General features: G+C 37.1%; 1 protein-coding gene across 3 annotated transcripts; it reads left to right on the forward strand.

The window, feature by feature from the left end:
- The first annotated feature begins 643 nt into the window (after window positions 1-643).
- LOC121868382 (phosphatidylglycerophosphatase and protein-tyrosine phosphatase 1-like) lies at window positions 644-8,977 on the forward strand. Of its 3 annotated transcripts, none has more exons than XM_042368938.1 (5): window positions 644-1,040; window positions 5,284-5,443; window positions 5,894-5,974; window positions 7,103-7,300; window positions 8,208-8,977. In XM_042368938.1, exons 1-5 carry the CDS (start codon window positions 994-996, stop codon window positions 8,328-8,330), a joined length of 609 nt encoding a protein of 202 aa, XP_042224872.1. In that variant the 5' UTR covers window positions 644-993; the 3' UTR covers window positions 8,331-8,977. The 3 variants fall into 3 exon arrangements, with proteins under 3 accessions (XP_042224872.1, XP_042224874.1, XP_042224875.1); XM_042368940.1 differs by having other exon boundaries at window positions 858-951; XM_042368941.1 differs by lacking the exon at window positions 644-1,040 and adding an exon at window positions 1,092-1,111.
- The last annotated feature ends 12,738 nt before the right edge of the window (window positions 8,978-21,715 follow it).

A 21,715-nucleotide genomic window follows, 5' to 3' on the forward strand; every position in this document is an offset into this window, starting at 1 on the left:
CAGTTTTATCATTAAATAGTCATGCGTTAAAAAAAAGTTTCACCATATATATTAATATTATATGTATACAATGAACATAGACAGCAGATATACAAAGCTGTACAAAGACATTACAAATCTACCCAGTCGATTAGGACATTATTTTATTCAATTTATAAAAAAATATTTAAATCTAAAAAAATATAAACCAACGATCCTGTAATATTAAATAGCGTAAGGTAATCCACATATTGCCTGAAAAGGGCAATATGTGGATTACCAGGGTCTGTTCGTTGTGTGTTTTAACATCATTAACCTTGACTTGTATAAGATTTTTCTCCGTGAAGATAAAGTTTACGGCCTCATTAAACTACCCAAAATAAAAAATGAAATTAATTAATGAATAGTCCTTAAGTTTTTTTTTTGCAAATGTTAGCCGAAAACTAAATTCGAAAATGTTTGAATAATTACAAATTTTGTAATGTTGCTTATTAATTCAGGGAACTGAGACAAAAATTTTAACCATACTTTATATACTAAAAGTGGACATTTTTATTTGTTTTAATAAAGTTATAATTAATTTCTGCTTTTACGTATTATTTAAAGTAATTCGAAGACACAGCCAAACTTACTACCCGAACATGTTACAATTTCCATGGCAACTTGAAGGTGTTGGAAGCCCACAATAATTAATGTTAAAATTAATGCCACGACTACCACCGGGGAAATCATATACGCTACAGGTTATATTAATTGACCAAGATTATCATGAACTAGTGATATATACCATGGACATATTATTTTGTGCCTTATTAGGTTGAATTAGATTTTAGTAACCTGGTTTTAAAAAAATAGGGTTTGTTCGTGGAACTTTTTAACAATGTCAATAATAGTGACCAGCTGATTGCAACAACTACCCGGTGTGTCTTTAACAAATTTCCGGAGAAATTGGAGAATCAGAACGTGAATGTGGTCAGGAAACCGTTTTCTTCAGTACCAGTGTTTTTTACGCTTATGAGACAAGTATTTTATTCTGCATGCCTGATGTCTTCAAAATTCGAGTAAGTTCATGGTGAAGGGGCATTCACGTGTGGCTAGTGGGCGGCCGTCAGCCAGGCTGTGATTGGTTGGAGTGAGTGTGATGTCAAATATTATACCTAAGTTTCGGATTCTGACTGTGATTAAATGATCATAGTTATGAACAAGACCACCATTCAATTTGATAGTTTTAGATTTTTATACATTTTTGGTTACATGATTTGAGACATTGTGTTTAATGAACTGTGTCTTAAGTGATAGGTAATCTATAACCAATGCGTTATTAGTGCTTCTGTAAACTTATAATTGAATTACTGGTATTTTACATCTGATTTTAGCATCTCAGACATGTGGATGCAGATTAGTAACTCATCAACTTGGTGTCGGAGATCAGTGAGTTTCCAACGTCATTTTCATGGGGTGTGCCCTTTTCGTCACCACGTTCATTCCCTCACCATTTCAAGGGCTTTGGACCTTCATTATGTATTCACTGAAGCAGTGAAGACGTAATGGTAGGTTTACTATCTTTGTGTACATACATTGGATCATGCAAGCATCTTAATATGACAATTTATTAAAGACAAAAATAAAAATATAAAATCGTTATTACTCATGCAAGCATCTCACTAAAACTGAACCTAACCAGTTTTTACAGTGTGTTGGCATTTAGGGATTAGTCAGATTAGACTATGTAAGGTTGCAGTAGGCGGTCCGACTAATTACCCAAATGTACCCAAATGTAGCCGCAATGAAGTCAAATAATGGTCCTACATGAATAAATCGGACTGCCAATCACTTCTCGACTAGTATTTGGTGTCAAAGTCCAAAAAATTGGTAAACGTAATTTAATCTGAGTTGTGTTAGGTTAGGTTAGGTACATGCACTCGATCTATTAACTCAGATTATATTAAGTTTACCAATTTTTTGTGACTTCGTGACACCAAATACTAGTCGAGATTATTTGATTCATTCGTACATTTGGGTACATTTGGGTAATTAGTCGGACCCTGCAGTAGGTAACACTAGAGGACAGTTGTGCACCCAAACCACAAACTTGAGAGCATTTTTCTATCCAACGCTTCCAGGATGTTTCATTGGTTCCGTTCATGGACAGGATTTTTTGATTGAAGATGGTAACTATTATTAATTAGGTTAAGTATCCATATTCAGACGTCTTCTGGAGGTCATGGAATAGTTCTTGAACCTAAGTGGAGATAATGGGAATTTTCACAAAGAACAGAGACGTGACCGATTGTCCAAGCAGCTGACAAGTGGCGAAGAGGATAAACTAAAGTAAAGTTAGCTACATGTCTATACTTCTTCCAAACAAATGAAAAATCCCTCATTGCATTTTTTAGATTAAAACTTATGGCACACTCATCAGCTGTTCAGTAACTGCTGTTAAGTTAGTATATGAAAGAGATATGATAATGGGTCTTCAAGTGGATAATCACACACTGACAGATAATTGAAGTACTGTACACAACAAACACCATGTAGAGTGGGTGAGCTGAGAGGTGGTGGGGGCAACAAATATACTCTTTTTATTTTTCGTCAACACATTCTTACAACTGTTGACCACAGCCACAAAAATATATGGATAGTTGATGTTTGTGGATTATTGATATTTGGATACTGGTTGTTGAAGTTTTAATGTACCTAAAGAACCATTTAAAAAAAGTTACAGAACACTATCACTTTACCTGAGCTTGATTAAGTTAGGTTTGGTTGGACTTGATAATGTCCTTTAGACATATACTGTATTGTAACTTTCTCCAACTAGTCACAGCCTGGTTGTCATACACTCTTAGTTTCCTGTGTTATTAACTGTCTCTTAACTGCTTTTGATATTGGGGCTTCATGACTTCCGTTATTGGTAGAGTATTACTGAAGTATTAATATTGGTAGTAATAGTACAGTGCAGTATTATTATCATTATCATTACAGTACATTTTTGTGTTTTTATTATTGCAGTAGCAATTGTATTTGTCATTTGCTGTACAGTAATGTATTACTATTATTTTTATTATTTTTCTCATACCATACTTTATCAGTAAATCAATTTGTCATCGTCATATCTGAGGGTTATTGAACATGGGTCTCCACTTCAAATGTACTGTATTTGGGCCATTGTTACCAATCTTCCTAGATGTTGTATCTCTCCAGGGACTCAGTTTTTATATTTCATTTATCCATCCTGGTCTATAACTTCCCCTGGCCCTCTTACCATCAGTTTTATGTGTATTGTAAATATTGCTATTACAACTATTGTTTCATATCTAATTATATGGCAAAGATACTGTACAATGGTTCTTGAATTTTCTTATTTTAAAGGATTTCAGTATTTCTTTTGTTGCTCTAGTCTATCTTGTTACACTACAGTACAGTACAATGCTTCATTTATTTTTCTGTCATTTTAACCTGATGTAGCTTCATCATTTTTTCGTAGCACAACATTTTGAATGCCTCTACAGCAGTCTCCTCTGATGTCTGCTGAAAGTGTCCACACTTCTGACACATACACTAATACTGACCCTATACTGTAGACTGTACAGTAGTGCATTTCACTAGCCTTTTCCTCAAACTGAAATTAGAGTTCTTTCAACAAAACAGACTTTTAATATTATAGATAGCTTGTCCAGTACAGTACTGCTTTTCAGACCAAATTTTGTTTATACCCCTTCACTGCATGGATGCCTTTTATAAATTTTATTTGGCTAATGCCAGAGATTTTATTCAGCTCGGAGGAGACCCCACACACAAAGGATTAATGTCTCATTTTCATCTACCAATATGTTTATACAATGTCTCAATTGCACAAAATTGTCGACCTTATTTAAGCCCTTTGTTGCCTGCTGTGTAATATTATTGTTCGAGGATATATTTTTTAATTTGGAAACAAACAGTACTGTACCTCTTTGTTTCCTGCATGAAATACATGTACATATTTTTTATTTTTTCCTCAACAGAAATTTCTTGATTACTTTCTGTAGTGTGTCTTCAGTATCTGCAGTAAGAGTGGTATTGTCTGCATACCAATAGAGTAATTTGGCATTGCCCTGTAGTACTGATATTTATGCCTTTGTTACTTCTTTTTTGATCTTTTACTACAGTTTCTGAACAGATATTACAGCATAGCATACAGTACAAGTATAATGTTAGAAGTAGTATGCAACCTTGTCTAAATCCTTGCACAATCTTAGACCTATTACATTTCAGTATATAGTAGTGTACTTTATTTATACTAAAACTGCAGCTTTCTGGTGTCAGTATTTTTTAGAGTTGTAATATTCCACCATTAATGCTTATTTTTCCAAGATACTTATTATTTTATTGTGTCTTACCCCCATCAAATGGTTTATCAAAATCCATAAAACAAGTATAAAAATTTCTGTAAATCTCTGAAATCCATTCACTTAAAAGTTCTTAAACCAAAACCTTACCTAGTTCCTCTTCCCTTTCTAAATACTGCATACTGTACAATACATTACTATACATTTTTATCTTTACAGAACCCATTGTAATGTTTGTATTGCCTCTAGAGTATTATGAATGACTTTTATACTTAGATAAAATACACCTGTACAGTATTGTATATATGTAAGGAATTCTCATCAGTTCAAAGATGGCTGTGTGTAGGGTGGAGCACAACTTGACAGGGGTGGAGATGGCAATGCTTAATTTGATAGGGAAGTTTCTCGCTCTGTAAGTGGACTTTATTTATGAGAATCAACTAAAGAGTGGAATGTACCTTTGAACATTTTTAAATTTTAGATTTATCATAAATCCTGACTTCATCTTGCCTTGGCCATTATCACTAGATGAGAAATTTTAGGAAGTTGGGCAATGAAAAATGTACAGGCAGAAGTAATTGACAGTGCTTTATAGTACTGTACAGTAGCTAATAATGAGCTTTATTATTAAGTATCCCTTACATTACTTTATGCTTCTGTACAGATGATAAGAGATGGCTCAATACTGTACATATAAGTCTGGCAACTGAATCACATCTTTGGCAATTAAGAAATGTATAGACATGGCTAAAGAAGAAAATAATGCAGTGGAAGTCTTGTACGACATAGCCACATGTCTTGTGTAACCAGAATGCTGGGTGTATATATATACAGTTTCTTACTGATAACCATCTTAACTGTCCTTTGTGTTTAACTATAGAAAAGAAAGCCAAACAAGATAGTGATCTCTCAGGTCTATATTTGTAAGGACAGAGTTGTTGACATTTTCATTGCTTCTGTTGTATCATTATAGCATGAGCAAGAACATGGGCTGGCTGTTTGCTCGGGTGTCATTTATCCCAACTCTGGTGTTCAATATGTGTATGGAGAAAGTGACATCACGTCGTTGGTATGATCATATTGACAACCGAGTGATCTTGGGAGCCCTACCATTCAGGAGTATGACAAAGCAGGTGAGTCAATGTCTGGTAGTTTTGTATACAGTTTATTAAATTTTTTGGTGGTCTGTGGTGTCTTTGTTAATCAAGATTGGTTCTAACCCTTTAGCTGGCGGGAACTCCCCTCAGGTGAATAAAATTGTTGGTGTTAGCCAGAATAAAATACCTAAGTGATACTTTCCCCTCTAAGGGGTTAGGGTGAAGGAGGTACTGGTGTCTCTCATAAGGGGAAAAGAGATCAGGGAGCGAACTTATACAGTATTTTTTTTTTCATTGACATCTCCTCTGCAGTGGTATACTGTATTTAAAAAAAAAATGTTCCAATAGGTCCCATACATTATGGAAAAACTCCAAGTGTGCACATAGTAACAGGATCTGGCCCCCATTTTTTCTTTTTGATATTTTTTTTTCAATCATAATATTATTTACATATACAGTACCTGTACTTTATTTTCTTTGATGCAGCTCGTAGAAGAAGAAAGAGTTCGAGGTGTGATATCCATGAATGAAGATTATGAACTGAAGTGGTTGTCCAACATGAAAAAAGTAGGTACTTTACAGTACAATTTTTACTTTCAGTGGCTATTTAGCTTATAAGTTTTTTCCCAGGATGTAATAACTTGATATCCATCATTGCAAAATTCACAGTGAAAGCTGGTGTAGGAAGGTGTATTTTTCTCTGTTTGTTAATCAAGTAATAGTGTGATTTAAAACTCCAAGAATTGATGGTGCTATATGTAATAAGATCACTGTGTGCAATTGACAAGTGTTTAGAATGACCATCACTATTGTGACTTGTGTAATAATACCCTTAAGGTGGTATCATTATTGAGTAATGTAACTATTAACTGAAAGATCTACTTTGCTACCTATAAAGTCTGACCTATTGGTCAGTTACTTTTTTGTCTACGTGTCACAGTAATCAGTAATTGAACCTAACTTTTGTTGTTGTGAGTGAAGGTTCAAATTGTCACTGTATTCATATATTCAATATAATGTGTGTATCACCGCTCATTCCTTCTGGCAATTGCCATCCCTGAAAATACACCTTGTAACTCACGTGCCCAACCTCTCGTGTATACCAGGCTACCATGTTAATTGAGCGGGTTTATATAAGTTCTGGGTGGTGGCAGCTCTGAGATGTAAGTAATTACAAGAGTGTAATAATAGACAAGGATATGGTCCTCCCAGGTTAACCCACAGAACAGAATACTGTACAGTATAACTAAATAAGATGGAAATAAATAAGAGTAAGAGACATTGAAAGAAATACAGTAAGTACTTAGAGAATTGAAATAGAAGATAAAGCAGTATAAATAAAATGAATATAAGAAAGTTGAAGAAATTTTGAATAAAATAAAGTGGCAGCAGCCAGACATTAAGAACATCCCCCATTACATTAGAATATTCAATTTATTGTTTCATATTTTTTTAAAGGTTTAATGTATTTGATTTGTTACTTTTTATTGCCATAATGCCTTTTGGCCAAAAATTTGTCCTTAGGAATGCATTTCCAATTATATAATGGGCTTTAACTGGAAAACTGGTTTCACTTTACAGAATTTCACATTACAGTACAGACAATTTTTCAGGTATGCATCCCTTCTGTAACACAAAGGATGCTTGTAATATAGGTATAGCACATCAGAATTCAACCTCAAAAATATATTTCAGGAATGGGCAGAGGTTGGTGTCAACTTCCTCCAGTTAAGTACAACAGACATATTTGAAGCCCCTTGTCAGGAGAAGCTTCAGAAAGGTGTTAAGTTCATCCAGGATTTTGATACTCGTAACAGTGATGGTCATGTTTATGTGCACTGCAAGGCTGGTCGAACAAGAAGTGCAACACTTGTCGCCTGCTACCTAATGGCTGTAAGTACACAAGTCACATTATCGTTATCAGATTGTTTGTTATTTTTCCATCTAATAATAGGTACTACTGCAAAATTTAACCCTATTTCACAAATAATCAAATGTGTTTTTCTCAAACCCTTTACATGTGTCCTGTGATCTTTCAAGAAGATAAATTTTTGTCGTCAAATAGTACAGTCCCTGGTGGTAGCCAGACTGAATTATAAATTGTAAAAAGTGCTGAATTGGTGAAGGGAAGTAAAGACCTTAATGTTATAACTTAACATGTAAATTCCTTATACTTTACCTTTTTTAACCAGAAACGTTTTAGACCTCTTCCCTCTTTAAGTGTGGATTGGTGATTTATGTGGCATCACTCATAAGGGAAAGTGGTTTTGAAAATAAAGCTCCATGTCATAAACTACCCCCAATCCTTCATATATTGCTCTGTTTAGCATGTTTTATGGTTCAGATAGTCGGGGAAATTTGGTCTATAAATTTACTGGTAAACCTGTTTTATGATGTTATGCATGTGCAAAGATATTTTATGAAAATAGTCTACTGTATAAGATTTCTTGATTTTCCATTGTGATGATAAGTCCACACTTTGTTTTTAGTGTATACAAGAAGTACTTGCAACAAAATTCTAATGAAGAGTAAAATACCTAATTGTTCATCATTTTGTTCAGACTTTGCTGTTGGCACTTGAGTCAGAACCATGGAGGTAACTGATAGCTGGAGTGCTTTAGGGAGGGTGTGTGTGCCTGCTGTTATGAAGAGGATGATGTAGATATGGTAGATAATAGATATACATACTGTATAGATATTGTTTTATAGATGTAAAGATGTAGACTGACAGGAATAAGGCCTTTGTCCTGAATACTCCAAAGTTATCTATATATATTGATCCATTTATTGTAATTCACAGAAGAATGGGTCAACACCAGAAGCTGCTGTGTCTCACATTAAAGAATTCCGTTCTCACATCTGGCTTGGACCCAAACAGCATGAGGCTCTTCATGTATTTTACAGAAGATTGCATGAAAGATAACACGTAGTTCTACTTATTCCCTAAGTCTTCCAACTGTATATTTATAGCTTTAACTTTGAATGTTTCATAGTATTTATGGATGTTAATTGTTAAAAGTACTGTAATGTAGTTTTTTATTAATACTCAGTCTGTCCTTTAGTTTTAGTTTACATAGTTTCAACCAGCGATCTCTTACTTATAATAGTTTTTAATATTAATTGTAGATTAACTATTTTATATGTATTGCAGTGTATCAGGGTTAAGAGAAATACATACAGTACAGTATATGTATAGGATATGGAAAATGTACTGTCTAATCTATCCTCTAAAGCAGTGCAGTGATGAATATTCAAAAGTTGATTATTTTACAGGAAATGTATTGCTCTCCATCACTAAACTTGTAAACCAGTACAGTGAAGTAAATTTGAAAAGCCATTACATCTCCACAAACATTTCACATCAGCATGCTAATTTCATGATGAATCAAAATATATTCCTTCTTGGTGATTGGTTTTTATTCTTACAATTTATCTACATTATAATAGCTATGTGCCTTACTTTAATGTATGCTGACATTTGGAAATTGTCTCAAAGGTCATCCGTCTTCCTCTTAAGTACAACTCTGTATTGTGGAATTCATGCCATTATTAAAAAAAAATTTATACTAATGTTATGTAAAATATTATCCTTATAAATTATCCACTTTTTAAGGGATGTGTACACCCTCACATTACTTCAATGGATCCAAAGGGGATTTGTGTATTGTGCCCATCAAGCATATGGGGTCCAACACCTGACATTAACAGCCAGCACTAGTCAGACAATTGGTAGAATGGCCCTGTTAAAACCCTCGTCCTCAGAGAGGTTAAATTCATATGCAGATGTTACTAATGGACACTGAGTTACTGTTGATCACCCCAGGCATTCCTCTCCAACTGTTACACACAGTTACTTCACACTCGCTTATACCACTTGCAGCACTGACACCACTTTGCTTCATAATTAAATTCACATTGCAGTAACTCATCCAAGCTTAAGATATTTATATTTTCTGATGTAAGGTCTGGCATGAGGCTACTAAAGGAATAATATGGTTCTTTGACCCTTGGAAAGTTTAATTTGGAGAAAATTTCGGGAAAGTTCCATTCTGGAAGTTCATGGTGGTTGTAATATTCTCTCTGATGGAATACTATTGTGCTTCTTTATTGACAGTTTTAGAGCAAATTAGAAATCTTAAAAAGGTCTAATTTCAAACCATGCCAAAACTGGTTATTCATGGAAGCATTTGGGTTTTTATTGACTTTTTTGTAAAACTTGAATTACACCTTACCAAGGGATGTAACTTTAATCATGTGAGAATACATCGTTTGTTGGGACATGTTTATGGACCGATATCTTGGAAGGTTTTATAAGTGTCAACCATTACCCACCAACTCCCATGAACTGTTTTGGAGGGTGAAATTTTATTCTTCTGGATAGGCAGCCACACTGGAGTTTTGCAGTGTTCCTCTGCTTTCATTATTTATTTACATTTATTTTTTACTTTTATCCTCTAAAGCACTGATTGGCTCGTTAGCCACTTGGGCGATCAGTCACGTCTCTTATGCACTGTTGGCAAGTAGTGGGCATGCTCTGGCTCCTGAATGTATCTGAATCTGCTCCAGTGATGGTCAAGTCTGGTCTTCAAAGAGCTCACACTTGGTACCGTCAAAACACTTTCTGGCAGATTGTTCCAAGAGTTCACAACTCTCACTCCTAAAAAGTTACCCCTCATAATTTTCTGGGCTTGCGGCTTCTTCAACCTTGAGCTGTGACCCCTTATAGGGCGAGTGTCCGCCAGTTTCAGGTAAGAGCACTCGACTGAGAAGTGCCCTCAATTAGGTCCCCCCTTGACTAGGGCTATATTTTCTATCAGTTTCAATACTGGAACTTAAGATGCACGACAATTACCTTGTGGGACCCTGCCATTGGGGATTGGTTCACATTCCAATTACACACTTCTCTCCATACAAGAAAACTAAAGCATTACAACAGAATTATAAGTAGTTAATATATATATATATATATATATATATATATATATATATATATATATATATATATATATATATATATATATATATATATATATATATATATATATATATATATATATATATATATATATATATATATATATACACGATACAGTAAAGAATAGTGTGTGCTACATTCATCAGTCATTTCACTAATTGACTGGAAAAAAAAATAAGTTCGCGAAATTAATGTTTCTCGCCGGTTTGGTTAGGTTAAGTAGTTTTGTAGACTCTAATTTCCTGAACAATAGTGGTTAAAATATTGTACACAAGTTGTATTGATAATCGCTTGCTTGAACTACAGTATTTAAGCAATTGTTTTCGTTCTTCCATAAATCATTCCCTCTCATGTTCTTTCAAAAGGAATACTGTTATTACTAATTTCAGGATTGACTGATTATTTAACATTATTTTTATAATCTTTTATGTTCTCTAAAAATTATGAAGTGTAAAATTTGTGTTTGTATTGTAACATAATGAAGATCACAAACCGAGATAAAAATAGTATTGGAACTTTGTTTTGTGTTGGACCGTTGATAGGTGGCAGCCTGGCACTGTTGTCCAGACTCGAGTGTGTGATATAAACTCCTGTGTGACGCTCGGGACTTTGGGCTCTACTGAGATAATTACAGCGCGTCAGAACAAGGTAAGATGTTGAAAATGATGAGTTGCTTATAACCGTTGTGGTCAGGTAAGATGTTATTGCATGGTTACGGTAAAGTAACTTGTTGAATGTAAGTTTGGCTCCGATGCCAGACAGACACTTGTTACACAGGCTGACCCTGGGCGGCAGGTTTGTCCACGCCCTCTTATTTGTGCCATTTCTTGAAGATGATACACTTCCTTCTTAAAGCACGTGCTCCATGGGTAGGTATGGCGTCTTCTTTGTCAGTTCTAAGACCAATTGTATTTTGGAGAAAGCAGACAGATCAGTTTCTACGTGGGTCCAGAACTTCAGATATATTGAAATATAACTTACTTTTCAAATAATTTGATGAAGTAACGTAAGTGTTTAGACAGCGGAGGACATAAGAAATACGGTAATAGTAATGCTGTTTTTGTGTGGTACTCTTTATGTGTGTGGGGAAGATTACAAAACCTTGGGTTATTTTCGTATTCCAGTGATCAGTGTGGCATACAGAGAAGATGGTTAGGTTATATCACTGGGGGCTTCAATAGGGTTTAGTACAAAGGTAATGCAATGTGCCAATGTCCTGTACTGTACTTTGTTTGTGCTGTGAGTGAGTGTTGGGTTTTGTTTTACCCTCAGTTGTGACAGTTTATTAAGAAATTTACACAATTAAATTATTTGTCACTTGCATTATATGAAAAAGACAGTACAATCTAACCAACTTTTGTTTTAGTTGAGTTGTATAAAAGTTTGAATGAAGAGGAAATATAAGAAATTTTAATTTGTTAAGATTTTTTTAATGCTGTTTCTATGATGTTTGTTTTAATGTATAGAACGTATATTTCTGGGTAATACTGTGCAATAGGCTCCACACAACTATTCGTTTAAGGGATTTTGTTTCTAGAATATTTGTAATTTGAATGTACTTAGTTAGTGGAAAGTAGTGAAACAGTAAGAAGACAACTGTGAATTTGCTAAGGAAAAGGCTTATAACCTTGCATCTGTGTCTTTGGCACTTAACAACAAACATCATCTTATTTGGTGGTGGATTATGATTTTTTTTTATTATTATTATGCTAAGGAGCCTAACCATAATCTTACTGAGAATACCATAGGCATCTGATGCTTTTTCAGCTATCGTTGGTCAAATTGCCATACTGTTTACTATTGTCTATATATACAATTATACACATGTTATACTGTATGCTTGCAAAGTCTGTATACCATTACATACCTGCCAAACCAATTGTGAACTTGTTTGATGATTTTACTGAATAAGTAGCAGTGTTATTATTATTATTATTATTATTATTATTATTATTATTATTATTATTATCATCTTCATTATTATTATTATGTAAATTTTTTCTTAATTCCTTTCAGATTGCTAAAGCTCTGAAGGCATTAAGGCTATGGCTTACTTTCCACTTCTTAAGTAAATCTAAAATTATTGCCACTCTCATCCAATACATCTCTATTTGGTCCATGAAAAAAAATGTTTGGTCAATTTGTAGTTTCGACCAACCACAGCTCTTTGAGTTGAGCATTGTGTTTTCCGATGGTTTAGACAATTTTAAGACACTTTTTTTCTATGATGTTTCCCTCACAAATGACCTAAAATTATCTAACCTAAAATCCTAACTGGGTGCTCTGTTCCCCTGGATGGCCCAGTATATTTAATTAATTTATGAAGGAAATGTCATAGAAGAATAGTGTCTTAAATTTTTTTGTTTTTTTCACTGATAAATATCATTAAATCATTATCCTGTTTAAAAGAATGAATTACTTAATGTGTGCACCAAGTCTGGCCTAAGTAGTTGTGCCATTTAACCATCCAGGAAGATGGATATTTAACTGTGTGTCATGATATGAAATGCTCAATGCATTTGCTTACAGATATGAAAATACTAAGAGTACACATTTATTTCCTGAGCAGAAGAAGCTCTAATTTAATTATTGGTTCAAGTAAACAACAAGGCTGACATTAAACTAAAGCTGTGTTTGAGATTTTGTACTGCCTGATTACTTGTATGAACTTGTGGTTCATAGATTCAGTGTCAGAACTGTGAATAGCAATTTTCACTGTCTCTATATTTGTTAAGTGATAGACCATCTTGGGTGCTACTATAGTGAGCAGTCTACAAAATTTCTTTAGTCTAACCTAACCTAACCTAACTTAACCTAACCTAACCTAAATATATTGTAGACTGCACACTATAGTAGCACCCAATCCTTGTTGCCTTCTTCCTCCCTTGAATGCAGATTTAAATGTCATTACTGTATATCTCTTCTGTAAAGCTGTACTGTAGCCTGTAATATATTTCACTTGCCAGGAATTGACATTACTGGTTGCCTAAATGTCTGGAACAAGTAAATCATGTGCCACAATATGTTCTAAAAACTTGTTTTGTACCTTGACATACCCATCAGGACAAGTAAATTTTTTACTATTTTTGCAAATTATTACTTCAGCTATCCAGTATACAGTTCTGTGTAGATATAATGAATTTTGGTTCCCATTTTTACGTCTATACTTTAATGCATATTGGCACATTATTATTTTCCTCTTAATTTCATACTCTGCGTCAGTAAATAATTTTAATCACGCCAGAAAATGTACTGTACTGTACTGGTATTTTTGTATACTGTATAGAGTATCAACAGGTTAATGTATAGGTAAATTGTTTCTTTTTTGTCAAATGGTGGCCACAAACAGCAGTTGGCAAATTTTTCTGGTCTTAGCTAGCTCCTACATGCATAGTTACTGTACCCTGTACTTGATTTACTACTGACCTTTTATGTATAGCATAAATTTTAGTTTTTATTTATTTTTATTTAGTACTACAGTTGCAAAATGTTCTTCCAGGAAAAAGCAATACTGTACATTATTCAGCCATTGTGCTGTGGAACTAATATTTGTACATTTGTATGTAGGCCTACAGTCCGAATATACTGTGTTCATATTATATTGTACATTACCCTGTACAATACAGTTTTTATATTTATTTTACCTGTTTTTAAGTAATTCAGTACAATACTGTACTTGATAAGTTGAGGTGACCAATGGCTGTAGATTAATTCGTTTGTACTATTTCAACTCATAGTAAATAAACTGTGATATGCCCCAACAGTTACAGAAGCTGTTTTTTAAGTAATGTACTATACAGTACAGTACTGTAAATTCTTTTTTCTCATTTCAAATTCGAGGGTTACATTGTGACTGTATGCAAGGTGCAAGGTTTTACTTTGCTAGCAATTACAGTACAGTACAGTACTGTATACTGTATCATCATACTCTAGCAATCATATCTTGTGCACACACCTTGCACACTACAAACTAGAATTGTCCAAAGTCTTGGCAAAGTCTTCGGTTTGTATATACAGTACAGTACTGTATGGTTTATTTATTTTATTTTTATTTTTTGGGGGGCGGGGTGGTCAATAATTGTAACATGTAGGGTTGTTCCATTCTATACCTGTGGTGTTGGGGGGGGGGTGTCATTAACAAAGACTGAGAGAATGTAAAATATTTGAATTGGGATGGAAATGACAAAATTGACCAGAGTTGTAAAAGCAAATATCCTTGTACAAGATACTACTGTATTCTGATTTTATTTATTATTATTATTATTTTTTTTTTGGTAGTTATACTTTTGCTGTATACATTGTTATTAAGTGTTATGGCTTTTCATACCTCTGTCTGTATTGTATATTTTTTAGTGGTGAGAATTATGTCATTGACTTGTGAAGAAAATTTTTACACTCCTTTTTCATCTGTTTGGTGTTCTGGTAATTAATAAGTATAGTGCAGTATAGTAGCCAGTTACAGTATTTAAAGTTAATCATCACCCACCCTTTGTACAGGTGTGTAAACTATGAAACAAATGTGTCAGTAACATACAGTAGTCACAGCTGCCCCAAGTGCTGGTGTGCATTGTATATCCCATTTACAGTACAGTACTCTACCAGTATATAGCAGCTCTGAATAAAATAGGGTGGGTTGTTTGGTACAGTGCCTCAGTTAAATGTGAGTTTGACCAAAGGAATGTTATATTGTAGATTGATACACTGCTAATTTATTGTTTAATATATAGCAGGAAGAGTTGACATGCTGATATAATGTTTACTTATTTACAGAAAATAAGTTTAGGGCCGGTGGTCAAAAAATATGATTGTCAGGGAAACGAAAATGCTCATCTATTTATTTATTCTTTTACTAAACTCACGGTGAAATAAGGAGTACTGTACTGTACTTTTACTTTGATAAAGAATAATTGAAATCAGTACATAATAACAGTCCAAATATGGAACACGTAAGTATAATCTATATTCTTTATTATTTTTTTTTATATCCTACAACGTACTTCATGTATCCATACATCCATATTTCTGTCCTGCCAGGGTAAGGTGGGGAGGGTGTGAGTGGTAGGGATAAAGGTTGTTCGAGGTAAAAATGTGGGAGGGAGGGTGGGGGAAGTGTGGGGAGAAGGGGGGAGGGAGAGTGAGGAAAGTGTGGGATGAGGTGAGGGAGGGAGGGGTGAGGTGAGAAAAGTGTGGGAGAGAGGGAGGGGTGAGGTGAGGAAAGTGTGGGAGGGAGGGAGGGAGGGGTGAGGGGGTTTGCACGCTCTCCTGCTCACAGTGTCAACACAACAGTTTGCAGACACGGTGTTGATAATGGACGAGGCGTTGGCTCTAGATAATTGGTGGTGTGTCCTAGTGCTTCCCCGGGTCCACCCTTCACCCACTCACTCGCTGTATCTGGTGACATTTTCTACTTCTGTTGGCACTTTATATCTGGTAACACTGCTTCTACTGTCACTTTGTATCTGGTAACACTTTTCTTGTCACTTTATATCTGGTAACACTTTTCTTCTTTCACTTTATATCTGGTAATGCATTTCTTCTACTAGCACTTTATATCTGGTGACATTTTACTTTGTTGACACTTTATCTGGTAACACATTGCTTCTAACGGTACTTGACCTGTTGTAACACTTTATCTATGAGTTACTTCAAAATAACACTTTAACCCAAGCAACACTTTACTCGTAGTGACATGAACTTTGATAGCTCCTTGCCTCTTGTGACACTTAACAGGAGCCACGTTGTTAATGTTGGATGTTTCACCTCCAGTAATATCAATAGACACTAGTAATACGTTTCCTTGTGTTGTAAAGTACTCGTCAGTCTCCACGTTGAAAAGCTGGGCGTGATTTACAACGTTAGATTCTTAATAATTGGTTAGGTTAGGTTAATGGACGCTAGTGTAAATATCCTGGTCGACCGCACGCTATACTAAGACTCCACTGTTGTGTTTGATGGATGAAGGAACAGAGAGCTCAGAGGAGGAGGGAAATAATTGGCTGTGGAACAAGATTACGTATATAAAGTGACATGTTTGTGCTGAGGTAACAAGTAGAAATACCCACGCATACATGCTCATATCTTCAACTTGATTACACAATGTCTAAGTGTACAGTATATTAAGGGCATCCGCTCTCATCTACAGCTTCATAAGTTATTGTGGACGTTAGGTACAGTATATCAGTAGATGAATATGTGAAATAGAATAAGAGTAGACAGAAAGGACAATATTTACAGAATTTCGTGTCTTAATTAGTTGACTACAGGTTACCTTTCTCCTCTTATGTACTGTATTTCACTTTAGTTTGTCAGGCTTGAGAAAATTAGTTACTGTATTGTAGTTGGGCCTTATAAAACGTCAACACTAGCGCTATCTGCCTGCATGTGCCCATCACCAGTATTAATAGTAACCATACGGAGCACTAGCTAGTTTCCTTTCCTAGTTGAGTTTTGGACCTCGTAAAGTGATAATAATGATAATGACGATAATTCAGTAAAATCACTGTATATGTTTACAATTGGTTTAGCATTTATATAGACAATTCAGGTATTCATTTCAGCATGTGTACAGATAATGCATAGTATACAATAATAGTAAACAGTAGAGCGACTAAGGACATCCGACAAAGCCATCAGATACTTATTGTTGTATACGTCTTAGCATCTTACTTCTATAATGTTGGGTTTTTGTCTTGTGAGTAATTACGTTTCTCTGGTATCATTGTGGCGCGTGAGTGAGGACTGGGTGTTTCCTGCGTGGTTTTCCCCAGGTATAGTGAGGCCAGGGTAACACAACCAGCTGGCTCTTAGGTGTTAAATACAGTACACTCAGCGCCTATAACCTCTGCTGTCAATGGTGCTGCCCCTGGCCTTAGGAGGACAAAACAAGTCGGGGAAAAAAACCTAAATAAAACCAGATATCATGGACAAGTCTAGCAAGAGGTTTAAAAGGTTTACACAACGCTCACACACACACACACACACACACATTAAACAAAAAGTTGGAATCAGGCGAGTATCTAATCCCTCTGTGATCTTTTTCCCATGTTCGTGCTTTCATGGGACACCGGGATCAACCAATGGCCAAGATACGTTATTGAGAAGTAGATGTTTTATGTCACGGCGAGGAATAGTTTATGTAGCCTCGTGTCCCGACGACTCTTGGCGCGGCGTAGTAAAGGGAATCACAACAACAACAAGATGATTTGGTGATGATGGAATACTTTACCAATGAAACGTTGAGGTCAAAAGGTCAAGGTTAGTTTTTGTTTTTATGGTCGTTTTCTTCGTGAAGTATCGTACCCCCCTTTCCCCACCCCTCCCTCTTCCCCCCCCCTCCCTCTTCCCCCCCCCACCCCAAACAATCTCGTGCGGGGGGGGGGGGTAGTGTAATGGTTCACAAACATTTGATCAGTATCTTTTTTTTTCAATCACCTGTTAATTAAAGTCTATAAAGGTTTAGCCATAGTATGTGGGACAGTTTATTTCCCGGAGATTTAACAGGAACATGTTTGGTCAGACTGTGTGGGTGGGGAGGGGGGGGGTTAGTGACAGTAAGGGGTTGACTCCTCGGTAAGGGAGGAAAATGGAGGGAGGAAAATGGAGGGGAGGGCAGGAAGAGGGGGAGAGAGTAGATCAAGAACAAGGTGGATAGAGGAGCGACCCAGATGATGAAGGATTGTGGAGTGAGGAAAGATTGTTGAGGGGAGAATGGATATGGAGTGAGAGAGTGATCGTGGGTGAGAGAGAGAGTGATCGTGGAGTGAGAGAGAAAGGATGTTGAAGGTGTGGTCGTGTGAGAGAGAGAGTGATCGTGGAGAGAGTGAGAGGATCGTGGTCGTGTGAGAGTGATCGTGGAGTGGAGGAGAGAGAGAGTGATCGTGGGTGAGAGAGAGAGAGTGATGTGGGTGAGAGTGATCGTGGGTAAGGAGAGAGTGATCGTCGATGTGAGAGAGTGGATCGTGTGGTGAGAGAGAGAGTGATCGTGGGTGAGAGAGAGATCGTGGAGTGAGGAGAGAGTGATCGTGGAGTGAGAGAGAGTGATCGTGGGTGAGAGAGAGAGTGATCGTGGGTGTGAGAGAGGGTGATCGTGGAGAGAGAGAGAGTGATCGTGGAGAGAGAGTGATCGTGGAGTAAGAGAGAGAGAGAGATCGTGGAGTGAGAGAGAGAGAGAGATCGTGGAGTGAGAGAGAGAGAGTGATCGTGGAGTGAGAATGGACATTGTGTATACAGTATTGTCGGCAGCATCTCAATTAAGGGATGCAGGCCAGGGTTGTTATTACGTATGTGTGGGATGTGTCCAGGGAGGCCAGCTGTCAGGAGGAGGTAAGAGAGGTCGGGAGGTAGGTGTGCTGCGTGTTACCTCCTACAGTAATTCACGGGAGGGGATGTGGATGAAAGCAGCTGCAGGAAGAGGCCAGACATGTCAGCTTAGTAAGTGAATAAGAGGCCAGACATGTCAGCTTAATAAGAGGCGAGATATGTCAGCTTAATAGGAGGCCAGGATTTATTACTGATTTGTACTCGAGGTGGAGTGGGTGATAACTTGATGATTTATTAACGTAGTCATGATGATAAAGCATTGAACAGTGATCACCATATTCCTGACGATGCCTTTGTGTTACAGGATGTGGCAGATTTCGTACACTGTTACTTAACGAACTGACTTGTTATTTTGACTTGCCAGGTTAGATATTAGCATAGATAATGAACTACTTAAAGTTTTCTTGTTTTGTGATGGTGTTATGGCGGGGTTGAGACAGCAGGTGAGGTGCGTGGTGTAGGTGGGAGACGCATCTGATGTAGGCGAGGTGGTGGCACGGTGACCTGGTAATGTGGGTTTCCTCCTCCCCCCCTCTTTCCCCTACCTCTCCTTCTACCCTTCCCCAATCCCATCCCTCCCCTTCCTCTGGCGGTCAGGCGTTTGCACCCTACATGTGACAAGAACCAGTCAGCCTCTCCAGATCCTAGACATGACCGCCGCTTTACCTTATTCACTGATACGGACCACCCCCCTCTCCTCCACTCACACACCACCCAGGAAGCAAGAATCGAGAATAAATATAAGTGGGAGGAAAGGAAAAGTAAAACAAAACAGGAGACAGACAGACAGACACAGACAAATATATAGAGGGGGTGGGGTGGACAAAGAGTGTTTAGGAGAACAGATATTGGGACATTTGGGTGACTGGGGGCGGCCTACACACACTGGTGGCTCTCTGAAATATTGAGTTCCGCGTCACAGGCTGAGAGGGAACATGGGGCGACGAGGTGGTGGTGAGGAAAGCTTAGGGGTGTGGAGGGGGAAGGAGGAGGAGAGGGAAGACTAAAGGTGGTGTGAAGGGGGAAGAGGAGGAAGCGTAGAAGTGAGAAGGGGAGGAGGAGGAGAGGGAAGACTAGAGGTGGTTTGAAGGGGAGGAGGAGAGGGAAGACTAAAGGTGAGGAGGGAAGGAGCATCAGGGGGAAGCGTAGAGGAAGAGGAGTATTGACAGATGGTGAAAGAGGTCAACAAAAGGTGAGAAGGGGGATTAGAGAGTAGAAGTGTGAAATAGAGGGGGAGGGGTAAGTGGGAAGGGAGATGAGAGGGGAGGGGGGTGAGGGAGAAGGGGAGGCGGTGTGTGGTGGTAGCGAGGTGATGATCGTTGACACATAAGACGTAGGTAGGTAGTAGGCAGCTATCAAACAGGGAGGTACTGCCGCCTACGAAGATATTGAAAGCCTTATTTGTTATTTAATGGTAGACTTTGTTGCCACGTGACATTACATAAGATTATGACCAGGTCCCAGGTTGTTGATGTGACTGACTTCCTGCCTCATTTTCACACAATCGCAGGGGCTCAATTGTGTCTCGTACATTGACAACACAACATGTACATCGTTTATCATTCTTGATATGTTTTATTTTTCTAATTTTGTATTTATCCAAGGTGCAATTTTTATTTTTTTTTATTTTTTTTTTGTATCACTTTTGCCGCCCCCCAGGCCCCGTTGTGGGTCGGTGACCTGTACCTGGGTGGGCTAATCCCCATATAAAATAAAAGTTAGCAGGTTGTGAACTGTTTCCACCAGATTATAACACAACAGTCTCTCTACAGTCAGTCAGCAGGCTGTGAACTGGTTATTTGTAAAACTACCACAACCAGATATAATTACGTTGAAGAAAGACTTAACTAGCTATTCCTAGAACTTAAGCGTTGAGATGGAAGGCTAAACATGGATAAAGCTACAAGGAGAGGATAATGCTACAGTGGAGGTGAGAGAGGGGGATAAGGTGAAGGAAATGGCCGGGTCTTACGCCAGAGTGAAGGGGCAGGAGTTTCATTTGTCTGTGTTAGGTTTCCGCTCCTCCGCTCTCACAGGACGTCTTGATGTAGCTTCACTTGAAACTAATCTAATCTGGTTTACTCTAAGTTCATATAGCTTGATGTTTTGTTCATGCGGGTTTTAGTTATTGTAGTCTAACTTCAGGTAATCTAACTTTAAGCTAACTCAGTGTAGCTTCTCTTAATTTAAATGTAAGCTAATATACTTTAACCACATTGGCTTAAGTTATTTTAGCCTAACTTAAGTTAATCTAACCTAAAACTAACTCACCCGAACCTAGCTTAATCTAATCAAACCCAACATGGCTTAAATTGAAGCTAATCAAAACAGACTTGACTTTTACTAACTTAACGTAACCAAACTATGCAATTTAAATCTAAACTATTTTAAATAATCCAACCTAGCATAACTTACACTGTTAACCTAACCTAACCAAACCAAGGCTAACTTAGAAAAAGAGCTGATGAATAATGATTATTAGTTACGCTTAAGGTGCGATGTACAGTACACACATCCCTCACCAGAAAAAAAAAAACCTTATCGCCCAGACCAGAAAAGACGATCATTTACCTGACTAAACTGCTACCCGAGAAAAAAATAAGTATCAGTTTATTTTAATACCTTTTTTTTTTCAATGTCATTAAGATTTCATTAGGGAGGAAAACAGACCGACAGTGTGCTCTTTATTCGCCAAAAGACAACAGCCAATCGCGAAAAATGGTGAACTGGAACGCGAACTTCACGTATATAATGTAATTCCAATCCGGTCAGATTTATCAGTAAGCGGTATCTAGCCCCAGCCTTTATATATAGCCGTTATCATCCCTTCTTACACACACTGATGGGGAGAAAAATCTTATTGGCGCGCACACTGTCCCCAGGAAGAATGGGGGAGGAGGAATGGTAGGGAAAAAGTGAGGGAGGTGGGATGGCGGGGAAAGGTGAGGGGGGGGCAGGAAGGAGTGAAAGAGGAGGGATGGCAGAAATTGACGGAGGGAGGAGTGGGGAAAGAG

This window comes from Homarus americanus, unplaced genomic scaffold, assembly GCF_018991925.1.
Source record: "Homarus americanus isolate GMGI-L3 unplaced genomic scaffold, GMGI_Hamer_2.0 scaffold19318, whole genome shotgun sequence".
NCBI classification, from domain to species: Eukaryota; Metazoa; Arthropoda; class Malacostraca; order Decapoda; family Nephropidae; genus Homarus; species Homarus americanus.

Bases quoted from the DNA above. Each gene is read 5' to 3' on its own strand.
- LOC121868382 (XM_042368938.1), top strand. From the start codon at position 994: ATGAGACAAGTATTTTATTCTGCATGCCTGATGTCTTCAAAATTCGA. The intron at 5,975-7,102 runs GTAGGTACTTTA...AATATATTTCAG, and splicing joins GGTTGTCCAACATGAAAAAA to GAATGGGCAGAGGTTGGTGT. The intron at 7,301-8,207 runs GTAAGTACACAA...TGTAATTCACAG, and splicing joins TCGCCTGCTACCTAATGGCT to AAGAATGGGTCAACACCAGA.